The sequence below is a fragment of the Hakea prostrata genome, chromosome 6 (genome assembly GCF_041222555.1).
Source record: "Hakea prostrata isolate BN-2017 chromosome 6, UWA_Hpros_2, whole genome shotgun sequence".
In the NCBI taxonomy this organism is placed as follows: domain Eukaryota; kingdom Viridiplantae; phylum Streptophyta; class Magnoliopsida; order Proteales; family Proteaceae; genus Hakea; species Hakea prostrata.
In genome coordinates, this window is record NC_142605.1 from 24,311,007 (window position 1) to 24,328,153 (window position 17,147).

The 17,147-nt window shown below is 38.6% G+C and overlaps 1 protein-coding gene across 1 annotated transcript; it reads right to left on the reverse strand.

Moving 5' to 3' along the window:
• Positions 1-114: 114 nt before the first annotated feature.
• Positions 115-16,945, reverse strand: STT3B (staurosporin and temperature sensitive 3-like b). The gene is made up of 6 exons (XM_089160248.1): positions 15,702-16,945; positions 10,080-10,616; positions 6,728-7,185; positions 5,866-5,988; positions 2,245-2,304; positions 115-621 (listed from the first exon to the last, which is right to left on the reverse strand). Exons 1-6 carry the CDS (start codon positions 16,629-16,631, stop codon positions 492-494), a joined length of 2,238 nt encoding a protein of 745 aa, XP_089016374.1. The 5' UTR covers positions 16,632-16,945; the 3' UTR covers positions 115-491.
• Positions 16,946-17,147: the final 202 nt, after the last annotated feature.

Consider the following 17,147-nt stretch of genomic DNA (forward strand, 5'->3'; position numbering starts at 1 on the left):
TTAGTTGTGGTTGGCCTGATGCAGGCAAATCACTCTATTAGGAAGCAGAGGACTGAGGTCGTCTCCAATCAAGAGGAAAGCTGAGGGGAGACTTAGGGATCAAGATGGACCAAGATCCGTTGGCTTGGTAAAGAATACTGATAGAGATTACATATGATCTACATCCTTTTCATCTTATTCACCTCCACAGATGGCTAATGCTATTACCCAAATTGCATTATTGTTAGTCACATTATGTGATTCCATGGCACAAACCATTTTGGAGGAAATATATGCTAATCACCATTGCTACTGATACTACAAGAAATCTGAAATCTGGCTCTCTAAAAAAATTTCCAAATATCCTTAAACATGATAAATTTCTTACTCTGCTCAAGTGAGTTATACTACTCTAAATTTTGTTAGCACATCTCAAAATTAAAGCTCATTCATTCAAACTATTGCTCTTGTGCCGCCAGATACGTATCTGATAAATATCAACGAGATATATCTCACCACCTATTATTAGGTGGTTTGACTTTGTAAATCCGAACAATCCAGTTGGATGTAGTGAATGCCTCCTCCAAGTACTGAAGCTTGACATCCTTGTTTCCAATTTCAACTCCTCTTGCACGGTCATACCTGCAAAATCCATCAGCAAAGGTGAATTCATGAATCTGCTACAGTAATATCTCTGCTCCAATGAGTCATGGGTATTCAATCTGAATACGGGTGAAAGCTCAATAAGAATACATTAAATGTCAAAATATTTTCTAGAGGCCTAATAGCTAATACTAGGATTAAAAAACAATCAGTAGATGTTTATCCTCTGCAACCCACTGGGGAGCCCAGTATTATGTTGTTGAAACACAGAAGAAGAAGCAGGCCACTGATTCTGTCTTGTCTTCACTCTTTTTTGGTCAGAAACTCATCCAAAGCCACACTCAAATGATAATAGTTGGGTTTGGTGGCACAAAATTCTATTGTTAACTCAGAGAATTCCCAATTTATTCAAGGCAATGAGTGAAGTTTACATGGTAGATCCAAGGGTGCGGTGACAGCAAGCTATCTGTAGATTGGCCTGGGATCTCAAGGTGGCTCAATGTTTTTGCGGCATCTGATTTTTATTTTGATTCTTCAGGGATTTCTGAACACCTCTTTGTTAAGACTTTCTCCATATTTACTTGTTTGGGCATAAGCCATTGAAATTTTACACACACACACACCCCTTCTCCCAAGGAGGAGCAGATCTTGACTGAGCACCTGAGATCGAATGTGATCATGCTCCACACTCAGACCAGCTAAAATAATAGACCTGGATCTCATCTCCAAGTTTCTTGAAGCTAACAACATTGGTGAAGAGGTGGGCTGAAAAGTCCCATAGAAGTCAAGTGCGTAGCAATGTGACAGGAATAGCTTTTTCTGAGTGGCGTTACGAATGACAGATAAAAAAAGAAAAATTGTAACTTCATGAGTTAAGGAAGATTCCAGAATAAGGGCCTTTCAAACGAGTCCAGCAGATTCAGCTGTGGATCTTGGGGTTAATTACTTTGATAAAATAAATGAGTCCAAGATAAAATGTTTTTAAACAGGGTACATAGCTTCAGCCATGGGCCTAAAACCATAGATGATTACTTGTATCTTCATAGGTATAGAAGAAGAGAGAAGGGGGGAGGGATATCAAACGGTTGAATACAAAAAGATGGGATACGGTTCTGCGTGTACAAGAGGAAAAGCAGGTGGGACCATGGGATGAGATTCCTCCAACTCTTCCTGTTGCTATCATGCGATGTCTTCTCACTCTGTTGAAGGGGAAATTTAGCAGAAGGTGAAATAATCTCGAATCCATTCTGCACCACTGTGCAAATATTCACACATGGGTGGAAGATTTGACCAGTAGAGAGAATGGGAAAGGGAATGGGTAGATCTGGGTAACACAACTTGCTGCTAGCCCAGCTAGCTCACTGATCCAAATCACACTAGCAGGAATGATGAGCTTGCCAAATATATAATACCACAACCAAAGGACAATAGCATAGCTCTTCACAAATTAATCTTCAATTTTCTCAACTTCTATAACCTGAAATTTTCCGTATCATTCTATCCTTTATCATCTTATGCTTTTACAACTTGTATATTCCCCATTTATAAGGGAAGCTACTTTATTTTATTTGTTTTTCCCCAATCATTCAATTTTCTAGGACTTCCGTAAGGTGGGGAACAATAAAATTCATAAATAGAGGAAATTGAAATGACAGAACTTACCCAGGAGGTTTTCCATACTCTGTCATCATCTCTCCAAATCGATAGTAGCAAAGTTTGTACCTAATCACCACCAAGGATTTATTGCATTAGAAGAAACATGTTCATTGATGGTTCAAGAAAAAAGGCAGGATAATTTAACTGTGCAAACAATAACCTAAGTTATTAAAAAGGAAATACTAGATATATTTGAGAGAGAGAGAGAGAGAGAGAGAGAGAGAGAGAGAGAGTCTGCAACTACTAATGATTGATCATTCTGGCATTAATCTAACAGGATGAAATTACTATATTCCCTTTATTTTCCTCATGTTCCAGCAAATATTTAATGTTAAAAGGAAAATTTTCAATCATTAACATAAAAGGGTGCACCCAGTGCACGAGCAAGGCTCCCACTATTGCAGGGTCTAGGGAAGGCCATATCTGCATATGTATGCTGCCTTACCCCAACTTCAATCAAGAAGTTATTTTCCTTGCTTGAACCTGCAACTGTCCACTATAATAGGACAAGCTTACGACTCCGATCAGTGTAATATACAATAATTTATTTAATTATTATTATTACCACTGAATCTACTACTGTTGTGGGATAACAGGCTGAAGACTCCCAAGAGTTCACATCGAATAGTTATTTTATTTGATAGGTTACCATTATATCATTATTCAAATGGAAAAACTGACCTTTGGGTATCTAAGAGAGCTGACTTGGATAGACCAAATTTCAGATTTATGATGCAAATTCAGATTTGTCCCCATAAAATGGCACACTACCCATGCGTCTCTGCACCCTCGTTCCTTGCACCAAAGACAATTTTCTAATTTTTTTTCTTCTAATCATCTGCTTAGCCACGTGGCCAACTAACTCCGTCAGGTCTCAATTACATGTGAGCAGGGACGTTGGGGCCTGCCATGAGGCTACAATAGGTTCCCAACCGTTACTGTTTACATGAACTGCCAAGGAAGAGAAAATCTCCATGCATGTAATCATATGTACCTCATTATTCTTTTTTAAATGATTTTAGGTCATCCCAAGCAAATACAACATAATAGACGTTAACCATTTTCATTGAACTGTTAGAAAAGGTCATTTTTACCTGACGGAAATAATATAATAGCAGTTTCCTCAAAAGCAAATTTTGAGTCACATTATTGAGGTTCAATTGCAAAATGACCAAAGACTGAATTTACCTTTTCATTTGCTACTTTCAACCTTTCTTTTTAAGTCTAAATTTAAAATTTAGTACCCCCTCTTATGAAATTTGTTTACCAAATACTAGGTTTTAAGATGTATCTGTTTGTTCACTGATTACGAGTTGAAATGTAATTGATCCCTGAATCTGAATACAAGTAAGATTGAATCAATTATAAGTTATTCTACAAAAAGATATGAGGGAGTGTTTCCATGTGCAGCTGCATTAGTAATGGCAGGTGATTATATATCATTTTGGGGGCTTGCCATATGATAACTCAGATTTTCCAGTTTGGGGTGGTCAATGTGTATGTACTGACCTGATTGAATGATAAATTTAACCCTAACAAATTAGTATGGTTGGATCTCAACTTTGTACTTGTTTAATAGTAGATCAGGTCTAGACAGGATTGCAACGCCTGACTATTCTTAGCTCCCAAAGAATTTCTGTATCTTACAACCTATAAATAATCCATTCACAAAGCACACACTAAATCTAGTATATGCACATAATGGATGATTATTTTGAATTAGAAAAAAGCAGTGAATCTGTTATGCTACCACTAGATACATAGTTATCTTCACCTAGTCATATAGATGGTCCCCCCCCCCCCCCCCTTTTTTTTCTTTCTTTTCCTGTTATTACTATGAGCATTGATGTAAATAATGAACCTAGTAATCGAACGTTTCTATTAATTAGGACTTTGGAGTTGCACTGTAAAAGGAGACACAGGAACTTTCCTGAATTTGACTACTAATTTATTGCAACAAACTAACTCAAAAGCCTATACTGACAATTAGAAAGCTAATACATCTATCCCAATGCTATACGATATTCTCATTGATTTATAAACAAATAACTTTCCAGAAACCTTAGGTCTGCTCAATGGAACCATAGTGCTCAAACATCAAGCTTTACTTCAGGCACAGTAGGTGAGTTGGTCAGGCATTATTTCCCAGCTGCAACTGGGAGTCACAGCAGAAGAACCTCTACATGGGGGGACAGTGAATGCAAAGGTAGAGGAAGAGAGAACAAAGGGTAGGAATAAAGGAAGGTGTGGCACCTAGCTGTGTCCTCGCTATGAGTGATTTATATTTCATCCATATGCGGGAGAGAACTAGTAAGGGATATGTAGGAAGGGAATTAAAATGCAGGGGAAAGAAATAGTGAGATGGGATATGCAGTTGTGCTATAGGAGTGGGATGTCCAGGGAGCACAAACAAGTACAGGGGCTTGTGCCAGTTGTTGTGGTGATGTACGGGGAACAGAAACAAGCAAGTGGGAAGGTATGTGCCAGAGGGGATGGGGCTACGCAGGGGTAAGACCACATAGATGGATTTTGTTGAAGGGGTGGGGATGTGCAGGGAAGAGAAACGGAAAGGTAGTTGTGCTGAGGGGAAAGAAACCCTGAACACAGGCTGCACTGGAGGTGTGGGGATGTGTATGTGTTGATGTACCAATAAACGGGTCCAATGGTATTTGGTCCAACCCAAAAGAAAACCAGTCCAACAAGGGTTGGAGTTAGTTAATTGGTATTTTATTTTCAGCTTTTTAATTGCTTGATTTCCCTACATAGGAGTGAGACTTTGGCTTGAACTTTGTTTTTGACTTTCATATTTCAGCTAGGGTCAGTGTGTTATTTCATCCAAGTAACCCCAAGCTGTGATTAGAATGAATTGAGAGATGAGTGTTTGTAAAGAATCAGATTGTGAGATTTCTTCCCCTACCTCTACTTTCCCCCTCCTTAATATTCTTCTAGATCTCTTTCTATCAGAGCCCACCCTAGCAGCTTATTTCTAAGGTCTGCATCAGTAGGAGGTGGGGGCAACGCAAGAGAGAAGTATAGAGAAACAAACGGTGGTGAATTGCACGAATTTTATGAGAGAGAAACAAATGAGTTTTTTCCCTTCAAAAAGGCAATGAATAGTTAGTTGTTGGTGCATACAACATATATTCATCCAGTTGGTATATAGGCACATAGAGCTTTTTTCATTTATTTTCTTGGATGGCTGAACATCAAGAAAAAACTTATTTCTTCTATTTTCTTTCCATTTCTATCCAGCCAAATGCAGCTTTGGAGAATGGTCAGAAAAGTTGAAGACAAGGGAAGGAAGCTAAAATGACGACATTTTGCATGTATGTATTTGACAGTCTCTAATGAATAAACTCAATGAGGGATTCTAAACAAGTTTTAAGGATTCTTTTAAATGAAACAGCCAAGGGGGCAGGATATCAGGCATTGAATCACAATGAGTCGTAGGATCCATTGTCTGAATCAGAGGGATTTAACATAAGGGAGCAAACAACATTTCACCACCTGACCAAACCCCCCACGCCCCCCCCCCCAAAACCCCCTCAAAAACTAAAAACTAAAAATTAAAAAAATAATAATAATAATAATAATAATTAAATAAAAACTTCAATGATAAAAGCTTACATGAGACAGTTGAGCATCTTCGGTGCTGCACCTTTGTCGACACGGTACTCACCGTTAACAAGGTAATCTGGTTCCTTAATGACAGGAAAAACTCCACCCCCAATCCGCACCATCCACAAGAATCTGAAGCAACAAAAGAGAGGCATCAAAGACGGCATAACAGACTCATGAACCAGCAGGGGGGGGAGTAGCAGCCACAATTCCTCCACCAATTAGACACAATAATTGACATTCCTAAAAGATGAAGGTGAAATAAAGAAGTTATAGCACAGCTAAAACAATGTTCGATACTAATTCCTGAGGCAATGGGATAAGGCTTCATGTCGTTGGTGGTGTTTTACCAATTCCTGGGACAAGGAATGGCAAACCCTAATTCTATGAGCTGTAGGGCAGAAAATAAACAGATCCTTGACAAATGAACAATGAAAAAGAGGATGCATGTAAACCATAATAGCAAGAAAAATGTTAACCATAATTGCAAGAAGCAATAACTAAACAGCAGCAACAATTTAGGTAAGAAACAAACATGAAATAGTAAACCAATTACAATGAGTGATAACTAAATAAGACAGTCAGATATACTAAATAAAACAATCTTGCTCACTATTAATATGACTTCATGCTTACTGAAAAACATCAAGTCACGTCAATTAGATCTCACAGTTGACATGATGCCTTGATAACTAGAAGTAGCTAGTAATAAAACAACAATACAGAAGCACCTGAATTACTAATGACAAAAGAAAAGTTGAAGCTGCCATTAGAAAATCATATCAGTTAACAACTAGTATACATCAATGGCTGACTCTAAGTCTTTAGCTAGAAGCAATATTCCAATTGTCAAAATAATTTGAATGCTTACTTGTTGATATCATCTGAAGAGTAGCCAGAAACACCTCCAAAAACAACCAATACATAATCCACGTCTAGGGATCTCATTATCTCATAGGCTTCATCTTCATAAGATGACATTGCCCGTCCTACTGTAGCAATGTGTGTGTTATTCCATGTGTTGTTGTCAACAATGACTGTTCTGTTTCCCATGGCGGTGATCTGATACCCATAATCCCACCAGGACATCACTTTGGCATCCTGAGGAGTATTCTGGCGGAGCCAAAAATATGCCTCACGGTAATCATCAAAAATAACCCTTCCACCATGGGCACCCCTTGCAGCCAATACAATTGATGGAGAAGAGTATGCCTCTGATGTGACCCAGGTACAATGGATTGCATATCTGCTGAGCAAATAAAATGCTCCTAGAAGTAAAGCAATAGCACCATTTCTTTGATAAGGCAATGATTGATCAAGTGAAGCCGCCTGTTCATTCAAGAAATGTTATACGCAGTCCAATCCAACAACATTCAGCAGAACCATAGAAATTACAGAATTAAAGATTCATTTATAATATCTGCAATTCAGGATGATTGGACAAGATGCCAGACAAAATCAAAAACAAGAAATCCATCTGAAATTAATTACAACGCCAGCACAAATTTCAAACAGATGGTGAGATGCATGCAACCTTGAAGTTGTGGGTTCGAATACAGCTTGCCATAATGCCATCTATAGGACATATTATGGTAAAATTTCTCTGCAAGGATGTATATTTCTAAGGTTAATGGTAACAAAAGGAAACCATTGGAAATAAGAATAACTTAACTATGAATACAAGCAACTAAGCCATTTTAATATAATATATTAATTATTTCATTTTATGTTGCATCCTCTAATCAAGGACCTTTATTTCCAACAGAACCAGAGATGGCCAATGGAAAGCTTCCGCTTGTCACTCTTCCTTAACATTGATGCTGAAGCATTGGCTGCATCCTTGGTAAGAAGATATAGGGCATTGTAGAAAAAGGCTCATCAATGGGAGCTTCAGCACACCTTTCACATGTGTATAATTACTGATAATGATCATCTACTGAAAAGGAAAGATCTTCTAACTAGCATGTTGTTTTATTTGTCTCTTCAACCCCTTTCTTCCCCCCCCCAACACACACAAGAAAAGAAACTCTTCTCTTACTTTGTTAATGAATAATGAGTACTTTATTTTTCAACCTAAAAAAAATTTCATAGCAATTAAGACATCTTAGGAGCATCCTACTTAATTCAGGGCAGTGCCAGGCTAGCAGTTAGGGTTATATCTCTCCACTTCTTGCCAAAGAAAAAAGAAACATGGCTTAACAGAAATGGAAGAAATACTGATGTTAGAAAGGCTGGGGAAAATCTCACCCATTGATTAGTGTATTCAAATAAAATAAAGGGTTGGACGATGATTATAACACATGGGAGCATAAGAAAAGAGCAGGCACAGAAGTCAACGATTAGACCAATTGGGGTTTTAACTTAGAAATGAGACTGAAAAAAAGAGCATCAAGAATAGATGTCAATGAGAGAACTCAATCAGGGTTATAGGATCACAAAAGGAAGGAAAACTCCAATGTTTGACACAGTTGCCAATGCCTCGAAAGCCTAGTTTACATGGGTTCTCACCTAGTGAAGCCTAAGTAATACTGTCATGATGTGTTTAGCATGCAAACTTGCCCAGTGATCCCAGCCACTCAATTGTTGACTATACGGGAATCTTATCCCACAAACACTAACCTTGTCCTAATGATTCTTCTCAAGCTTTTAAAATTTTTGATGATTGAAATGGTGTAATAAATGTATATAAAGCACACACTAGATGAACAAAAAAAACCTTGTGAAAGAGCATTTAACGTTCTTCATCACAAATAGAAAAAAATGGCATAAGGTAAAACATAGATCAGAATAGATAAAATGCCACAACAGTATACTAAGAGTATATAGGGCTGGGTGGTTGTGCAGGAAACATAACTACTTAGGGCGCTCCCACTCACTCACTTAGGTAGCCTCACAAAAATGAGTGTCACTTAGGCCTCCTTTCCAATGGACCACATGCTGACTTCAGTGGGATTAGAGAAAAAAGAAGTTTCAAGATACTTAAGGGGACAAATTCATGAAAATAAGCATAAGAATACCAAAACTCAAACAAGCATCAGAAGGTTGCTAATGCAAGGGAAAAGCACAAAACCAGGACAGATTTTTGTAAATGCTCACCAATTGACAAGGGTTAATGAGCTAGATTAGTGGAAGAATCAAGGAAATAAAAAATTCTAAAATGCCTATCTGCAGTTGTCTACTTTCTTTTAGATGGTACAACGTTTTGGATTAGACCCTTGCATAGTACCTTGTATCAAGACGTTTTGGACTGATATCATGTGTACTCTACTCAGTATGACACTCCACAGGAATGATTCAGAAGAAAAAAATTCAATGCATCAGAATGCCTCAAACTGTAACAGTCTAGATGTCAATCAATGCAACCCAATACATTTTAGACAACTGATACAATAGAACTCTTCTTTGAACAACTGACATGAAGAATTTCAGAAAAGAAAAATTAAGACAGCAGAAGAGGCTTTGTAACTCATATTTACTTAGACCTGAGCTTGGAAAATCAACCTTCATTTAAAAATGACTCCAACAAAAGTATCAGATCTTAGTTCTTGGGATCAAACTCTGAGAAATCTCAGGTTAACTTGAGGTTAGTTTCCAAATCCATAGGTTTTTTCCGGGATGGGGTGGCAGATAATGCATTTTACTATTCATAGGGTTAAGAATAAAATCTTAAGCCAAAAATGACCCATATGCAAGGATCAAATGTGTAAGTTTGTGAGGATTCATACAATAATTTTTGCATTCCCTCAAATCCAAGAATTATTTTAGACAGGAATTCTCATTTTGCTGTGATATATGCATTATTATTCTGCAGTTAAATTTTATTTTGACGAAGAGGATAAGATCTATGACCCATTGAAGCTTCAGCTTATTTTGTGATTTCTTTTGGTGTTTCAGTTTTCCTATTTTTGAGGAATGAAAATATCCAAGGTGGAAAATCACAAGAAAAACTGTTAAAATTTTCATTAAAACTATGTAGAGGTTGAGATGTATACTAGAAGAACGGGGAGGGGGCAGGAGAAGTAATGATAAGACTCTTAAACCGCATGAATTTTATGCAAGAACATTAGAATTAAGTAGACAGATAACAGGGAAAGAAACAATGGTACAGAAGTTCTAACACTAGACCGCTTTCAGTAGAACAAATTGAGAATATGTAGACTGCATAAATAAATAAAGCAAAGCGAGAAAACATAACACCAAGCAATAGGTATGCATTTCAGCACCTTCGAAGAAGCTTTTGCAGTTGTGGATCCTTTGCCAGAAGCACCATGCAGAACCTTACTCTTTGACCGTATCAAAGAAGTAAGATTCTTTATTGTGGCAGATACTGCAATAGCACTAATAAGACATACTGCAGGTGTGGCAACAAGAATCAACCGAACCATTACACCAGCAAAATACATGCTTGTAAGGCCATACATAACTATGAATATTGTGGCATCGGACAAGCGTTTGAAACAGAAGTACAGGCCCGCAGGAAATAGGATAAGAAGTATGTGGAAGTCAAACATGAAAGATGACCATGCCGTTGGCTGATGCTCAGAGACAGATGCAATAATTGGAATGTGGTCCTTTGCATATGTTGGATCAAGCAGAGAGTAAAAACGCCCAGTCCATGGAGAGATATACCCAGATGCCATGCCAACTCCAAGAGCAAGAGCACCCACTCCTACTGCACAAGTGACAGTAATTCTTAAGAAGGCCTCGAACAATTGCTTATTGCTTAGCAGGTGCTTGACCCAATCTAAGAAATAAAAAACCTGCACCAAAAAAAAAATCATTAATTTAGATTTCATGCCAATATTAAATGCTAAACTCAGCCATCAAAAGATAATAATCAAGATGCTTATTATATTTTTTCAGGGAAAAAAAAAGAAGATGCATGTAACTCATGAAGCCTTTGCATGGAGTTTAGTGCCCACGTTGCTTGAACTCATAAGCAAGGCTGGTTGACGAGGTGTCGTATGTTAAATAGAAAAAAACTCAACATTTGCAACCCATCTGTCAATTATCTATCAATCATCCATCATTTTTCTCTATAACCAAAGACTGTCACCAATTATGTCTACCAAATTAGCATATTGGTCAAAACATTTTGAGGAACAGAGAAGAGTTTAAAGGAAGCTAAATCCCACACCCATGTTTGGGGGGGTTGGGGGGGGACAACAACAACAAAACCCCCCCCCCGGCCCCCCCCCCCCCCCCCCCCCCCCCCCCCCCCCCCCCCCCCCCCCCCCCCCCCCCCCCCCCCCCCCCCCCCCCCCCCCCCCCCCCCCCCCCCCCCCCCCCCCCCCCCCCCCCCCCCCCCCCCCCCCCCCCCCCCCCCCCCCCCCCCCCCCCCCCCCCCCCCCCCCCCCCCCCCCCCCCCCCCCCCCCCCCCCCCCCCCCCCCCCCCCCCCCCCCCCCCCCCCCCCCCCCCCCCCCCCCCTCAGCAAACTCCCAACTGAATGGATGGCATTAGGAATGGCTTGGCTGAACAAGTAAAAGCTACTTTGGAAGCCCAGAAGAAGGATATTCAAGCCAAAGAAGCCATCCAGGGGTGCATTATCCAAGCCCAAAAGAGGTTACCAGGTTGAGCAACCATCAAAATATATTCTGGGGGGTCTAGTTGTAATTTTAAGATGCATTTACTTGGGGCCCATTCGAGGAGGATAGGTTCAGTAGCATCCTAAGTAAGTAGTCTGTATGTCCAACTTGGAATCCATGCAATACTCAGTCTAACATGGGCAGTGAAGAGTCCTTTTAAGATCCTATTTGTCCAAGAACTACTCTTAAGTCTACACTACGGTACACATCAAGCCAACTCTCCCCCTTCCATGCTGGTGTCAGATCTGACTTCTGAGGTTTCCTCCCAGGCATGATCCTATTTTCTAATTACTCTCTCTCGTATTATTCTGACTACCCCTTGTTTGGTTAAAGTTTCAGTTTACTTGAGTTGATAATATCTTCCCCATTCTAGTTCTGATTCTTCTCATATTGATATTTAAGATTCTTGTGCAAATTATATTGAATCCTAAGGTTGCTATCCATTTTCTAAACCTTGAACTATAAAATGGATTTTCTTACCCTGTTTATCACTTTTATACAGCAGACCCATCGTACCATTTTTATCCTTGTTAAAATGCTATTTGGTGGTTCAGATGCCAGGTGCAATCATTCAACTGGGGTGTGCCTGCCCTCAGTAAAAATATTAAAAGTTACATATATGCAATCGAGGATAACCTTATTCTACTCTAACCTACCAGAGATCTTGGATGATCTAAGGTCCTATGGTGAGCTTCATCCATCTCTCCACCCCCCTATCACAGGAAGGTTCATAGCAATTAGTGATGCTACTTCTACACCTTGTACTAAGTATCCTATATCTGACTATGTCTCCATCGCACATGTGGAAAGCAAATAAAATGTAGAAAACCTGATCAAAGATGTTTGATGCAGATCCAGCATCAAATTGGCCCATTCTTTGACATCAACCGATGGTTGATAGATTAAGGTGTTGGGCCTTTGTTTAATACTTCTGTATGGTCATGGGCATATTCTATCAGCCCAAAAGTTCAGTGCCAAGGCAAAGCAAGAAAATAGTTTAGTTAATTGCTCCAATTAGTGTAAATTTTGCCTAACTTAATTTATAAGGGAAAAATAATTTTTTCTTATATTTTTATTTCAGTTTTAAGTGTTTAAGTCAACTAGTTTCTATCTTGAGTCAGTTTCTAATTTCAAGTTAAGAGTCCAGCTTGTAGTCCTAGTCAGATTAGGACTCCAGCATATTATGTACCTACTCAATGGGGAGAGATCAGATTGAATAGTGAATAAGAAAAGCTTCTCTTTGAGTAATTCCTCTTCTGCTTGTTAGTAAGACATGCTTCTATCATTTGGGAATTAAAGATCCAAGGAAGAAAAGGGTTCTAAATGCAACATCGACCCTAGACACCTGGGATTGGTTGAAGATCAGAGTTCAACCTTCATTCTTCATCTAAATATTCCAGGCTCAAGGCTCCATTCAGGTATTACTAGCAGCCTACATCAATCCCATTCTTTTAATCACTTCTTTTTTTGAATTTTCATGAATTATCGGAGTTCCCAAGACATCAAAAAATTCAAGATCAAATCCACACCGATCCAACTATTAGATTTGCCCCACTTTAAGTACATTATCCCCCAAACCTATTGACCTTAGATCCCAATTTGCCCCCATTTTTACCATCCAATATCAAGATATAGGTCTTTTCTTGAACTTTAGTATTCCTTAAACACCCTAAAACAGGAAATCTTACATCTTCCAATCAAGGAAAAAATTTCGATCGATATGAACATTTTCGAGCTTGGAAAAGGTCGAAATTTCGACCAAAATTGGATACTTTTTTCCTAATTCTTGAAAACTCAATTTCGAGTCTCAAATGCACTCAAATTGATTTGGATTTTTGCATACTAGCTATTTCAAGCATAATAAACACTATAAAACTACTAGTTTACTAAAAAAACTACTGAAAAATGTAACATCCAACATTCCAAGTATATAGTACATGAATTAGAGAAGAAGCGGGAATGTTATTACTTACAAGTCTATTATATTCAAACCTCAAGGTCTCCCTCTTCCGTCTGCACCCCATACAGATGATAATATAACTCCCATGATGTTTGTCCCCGCCCATATAGTTTTGGACATAGTCAAGAACTGCATCTCTGTATGTGGCCTCATCCACATGCATAAGATTTCCTAACGGTGGGAAGTTGTGAATCTCCAAAGGAACTGGTGGTGGTGGGCCTTGTGGCTGTGTAATAGTGTGGAAGATCTGCTCAACAAATGAAAGAGCACCTCTCCCCTGCCTCTGACTTACTCTATACTAAAATGAAATCTTGAGTTCTAATTTTTGTCCCTCCACACCTCTCCCATTTATTAAATATTTTTTAATTATTTAAATATATATATTAAATACAGTAAAATTACATAATTAACAGAAAAAAAAATTAATTCAACACCATCACAACAATATGGTGTCTCAACTCTCACATACATTCATTTGAAGCTTATATATGTACTATACATATACATTTTTAGCAATATACATAATTTAGTAAATAATTTTTAATAACAGAAAAATAAAAAAATAGTAGGAAGAATCAAAAAATAATTTTGACACTACAAATTCATAGATCAACACTCTAAAGTAAACATATATAAATTTGGAAGCAAACTAACATGATTTAAGGCACAAATGAAACAAAAATAAAAAAATGAGGAAGTTGGTTACTCACCTTGCAAGATTTGAGAAAATGCACAAATGGAGGAGCAAATCAAGTGTTTGATGGAAATGGAATACTAGAAATTAGGTGTAGAAGGGGATGAAAACAAGAGAAATCAACAAAAAATTCAAACAAAGCTCGAAATGGCTTTGGCGATATGGCTCGGTAGGTCGAAATTCCGTCGGTATGTCGAAACGGGTTGAAACAAGGTAGTTTATAACTTACGCAGGTAACATTTCGGGCCGATTTGGTATCGGGCCGAAATATCGACTCGGATTGACCAAATTTCGGTCGCCTATACGACTGATACATTTCGTTTCGATTTGGAATTTTGCATCGATTTGGAATTTTGTAGGCATTTCGGTCGAAATTCGACCATTTCGATCAAAAATTTTTCCATCCTTCCAATTAAACCATTCAAACCAACCAAACTTCGAAGGTCATATCTTTATATTATTACCAACATTTCATCCAAGTCCTGCACAATTATTACAACTTTTCATCCCATACCCCAAGAACTTGCCACACAACACCATTTTAAATCTCTCCAAGATCAACACCCCCATCCTAGATACTATTTCATTGTCACTAACCACATCCATCCTTATAGCAAAATCAACCAATCACAGCCCATATGAGAAAAAACCCCCACATCACATGACCAAAATTTTAAGAATTCCTTTCTTGGTCCCATACGAGTTGGTTCTCTTAAAAGATCTTGGAAGAAGTGGTACTCATTCAAATGGGGCTGCATCAGTGTGGAAATTACAATTCCTAAATTAGATATTGTAAATGCACTCATAAGATCAGGATGACATATTGAATTTGCATACATCTTTGAAACTGTACTTCATTAGTTTAACATGTCAACACAATGGAGGGAAACATTGAAGTGTTTCTTGAGTCCACCAAATTGGCATTTCGTAGAAGAAAAATGTCTGTGCAGACATGCCTAGAAAGGAGAACACTAAAATTTCCACAAAAGTTTGAAGGACCACACAACTTTGTCGATTTGACTACAGATGCTCTCCTCAGCAATTAACAGATACACTACATGTGAGTGGATTATAATTGAAAATGAGGTCCTTAAGATACCCATCTTTCAATTCCCGTGACTAGCAAATTAAAACAGATATGGTATTAGAGTTTTTGAAAAAAATGGAATTTCAATCATAACAAAGCCACAAAAATAGGGGGGCAAGAATGATAATGGCCACATCCCACATAATAAAATATGTAAAGTATATCATGATGATTCAAATGTCCAAATAAATTATGGTGAAGCAAAATAACATGTAGTACCCGATCACACCAGACTCCATAACATATAGGCTTGATCGCAGAAGAAATTCATTTCCCCATTTATAGCTTAACAGGAGATCCCAATCATATCATTTATCCACATAAAGCTTTGTTTAAATGTAAATTCACTGTCAACTGTTTGTATTGTAACAGCAAAACTGGTGGTGCGAATTCAACTACATTACATACCACATAAAGAAGTTTAAAGAGAACATATTCCAAAACAAATGATGGGGATGCAATTGGCTAAATGGCATAACTGTGTCAGAAAATGAATACGTATTGGACAAAAGGGATACCTGCATTAAGAAAAAAACTCCCATTGCCGCCATATGCTCCCCAGACTGCACATGCTGAAACCCAACAAACCGAATCTGCATTGCAAGCAGCATTCCGAGCACGTACATGCAATTATATGCGACATACAACCTCATCGAGTACCTCCCAGTAATGAGAAGAACCAACACGTAAAGAGGGATTAAATTGATGATGAATACATAACCACCCCATGCAGAAACCATATAAAAGTACCCAAAAGCGGAAGCCAAAGCCCAAGCAAGAGACCCAGTATTTACCGCCTTAACAAACAGATAAAATGTGAGCAGCAATGCAAAGATTGCAACTCCTTCGTTATCATACGAACCAGCCACGGATCTCGAGATGTAACCTGGGCAAATGGCAATCAGTGCAGCTGCGACAATCCCAGCCCCAGAATCCCAAATCTCCTTTCCAAAGCAATAAGCTACTATAGTTGTGTTCGAAGCAAAGAACGGGGCAGTTAAAACACAAACCTCACGAATATGTACTGCAAACCTCAAGAACCTTAAAACCCAGTAAATAAATGCAGCTGTAACCATCAGACCGGGATAAAGCGTCCCTCCTATGATCCGACCTAAAGGGTACCAACTCTCGGAATCAAACCAGTTCCAGAACTCATAGAATCCTTTCTCAGTAAGGAAAACCGTGGTACGGTAATTGAAGTAAGGATCAAACTCATGGATCATACTCTCATAACGAAGAACACTGAACAACCTAGTGATGAAAGCCAAGATATAGATGAGACCGAGAACAGTGACGCGAATCAGGAGCTCCTGTTGCTTCGTCTTCAGTTTGAAGGATTTCAGAGAAAAGTTGGAAAGATAGGATTTGAGGCCGGCTTGAGCAGTCCCCATCGAGGTTTGAGTCGATCCGGATTTCACACCATTCAAAGATTCCGTTTTTCCGCCCATTGTGAGAAGCTTTAGATTTAGAGATGCAAAAGCTCAGGAAATTGATCAAAGATACAGGAATTCCATGGACAAGTGACTGAATCTGCACAGAAGTGAACAAATCTCGTATCTTAGATTGAGTTTTTCCGAGGATTCTATGGAATCATAGATCGGAAATGAAGAAGAATATCAGACATTGGCTTGTTTTAGTTGGGAAAAGTTGAATCTTCGAAGGGGATCACAGTTCTGTTTGATGCAATCCTGAAAGCAGAGAAGACTCTCTACCTCCACAAGGGTTTTAGGGAGGAAAACAAATGAGTATAGTCTTCTTCTCTGCCAAGAGAATGATGAAGGAATATCTGATGGGGTCCCCAATCCAAGGGAGTATAGAAGGAATCGTGATTTTTAGAGACAAATTGGAATCTCGATTTATAAAACTCGTATAGGATAGGTAACACTGAATCATTCCCTGAATCGATCAACTCGGTCTGATCGTCCTCAAAATCTCGGAATGGTCGGGATTGGTTGTTGACAAAT

Coding starts and splice junctions, on each gene's coding strand:
- STT3B (XM_089160248.1), bottom strand. CDS start 16,631: ATGGGCGGAAAAACGGAATCTTTGAATGGTGTGAAATCCGGATCGACT. Junction 5,989..6,727: donor TCTTCAGATGATATCAACAA/GTAAGCATTCAA, acceptor TTGTTGCTTCAG/ATTCTTGTGGATGGTGCGGA. Junction 2,305..5,865: donor AAGATGCTCAACTGTCTCAT/GTAAGCTTTTAT, acceptor GGTGGTGATTAG/GTACAAACTTTGCTACTATC.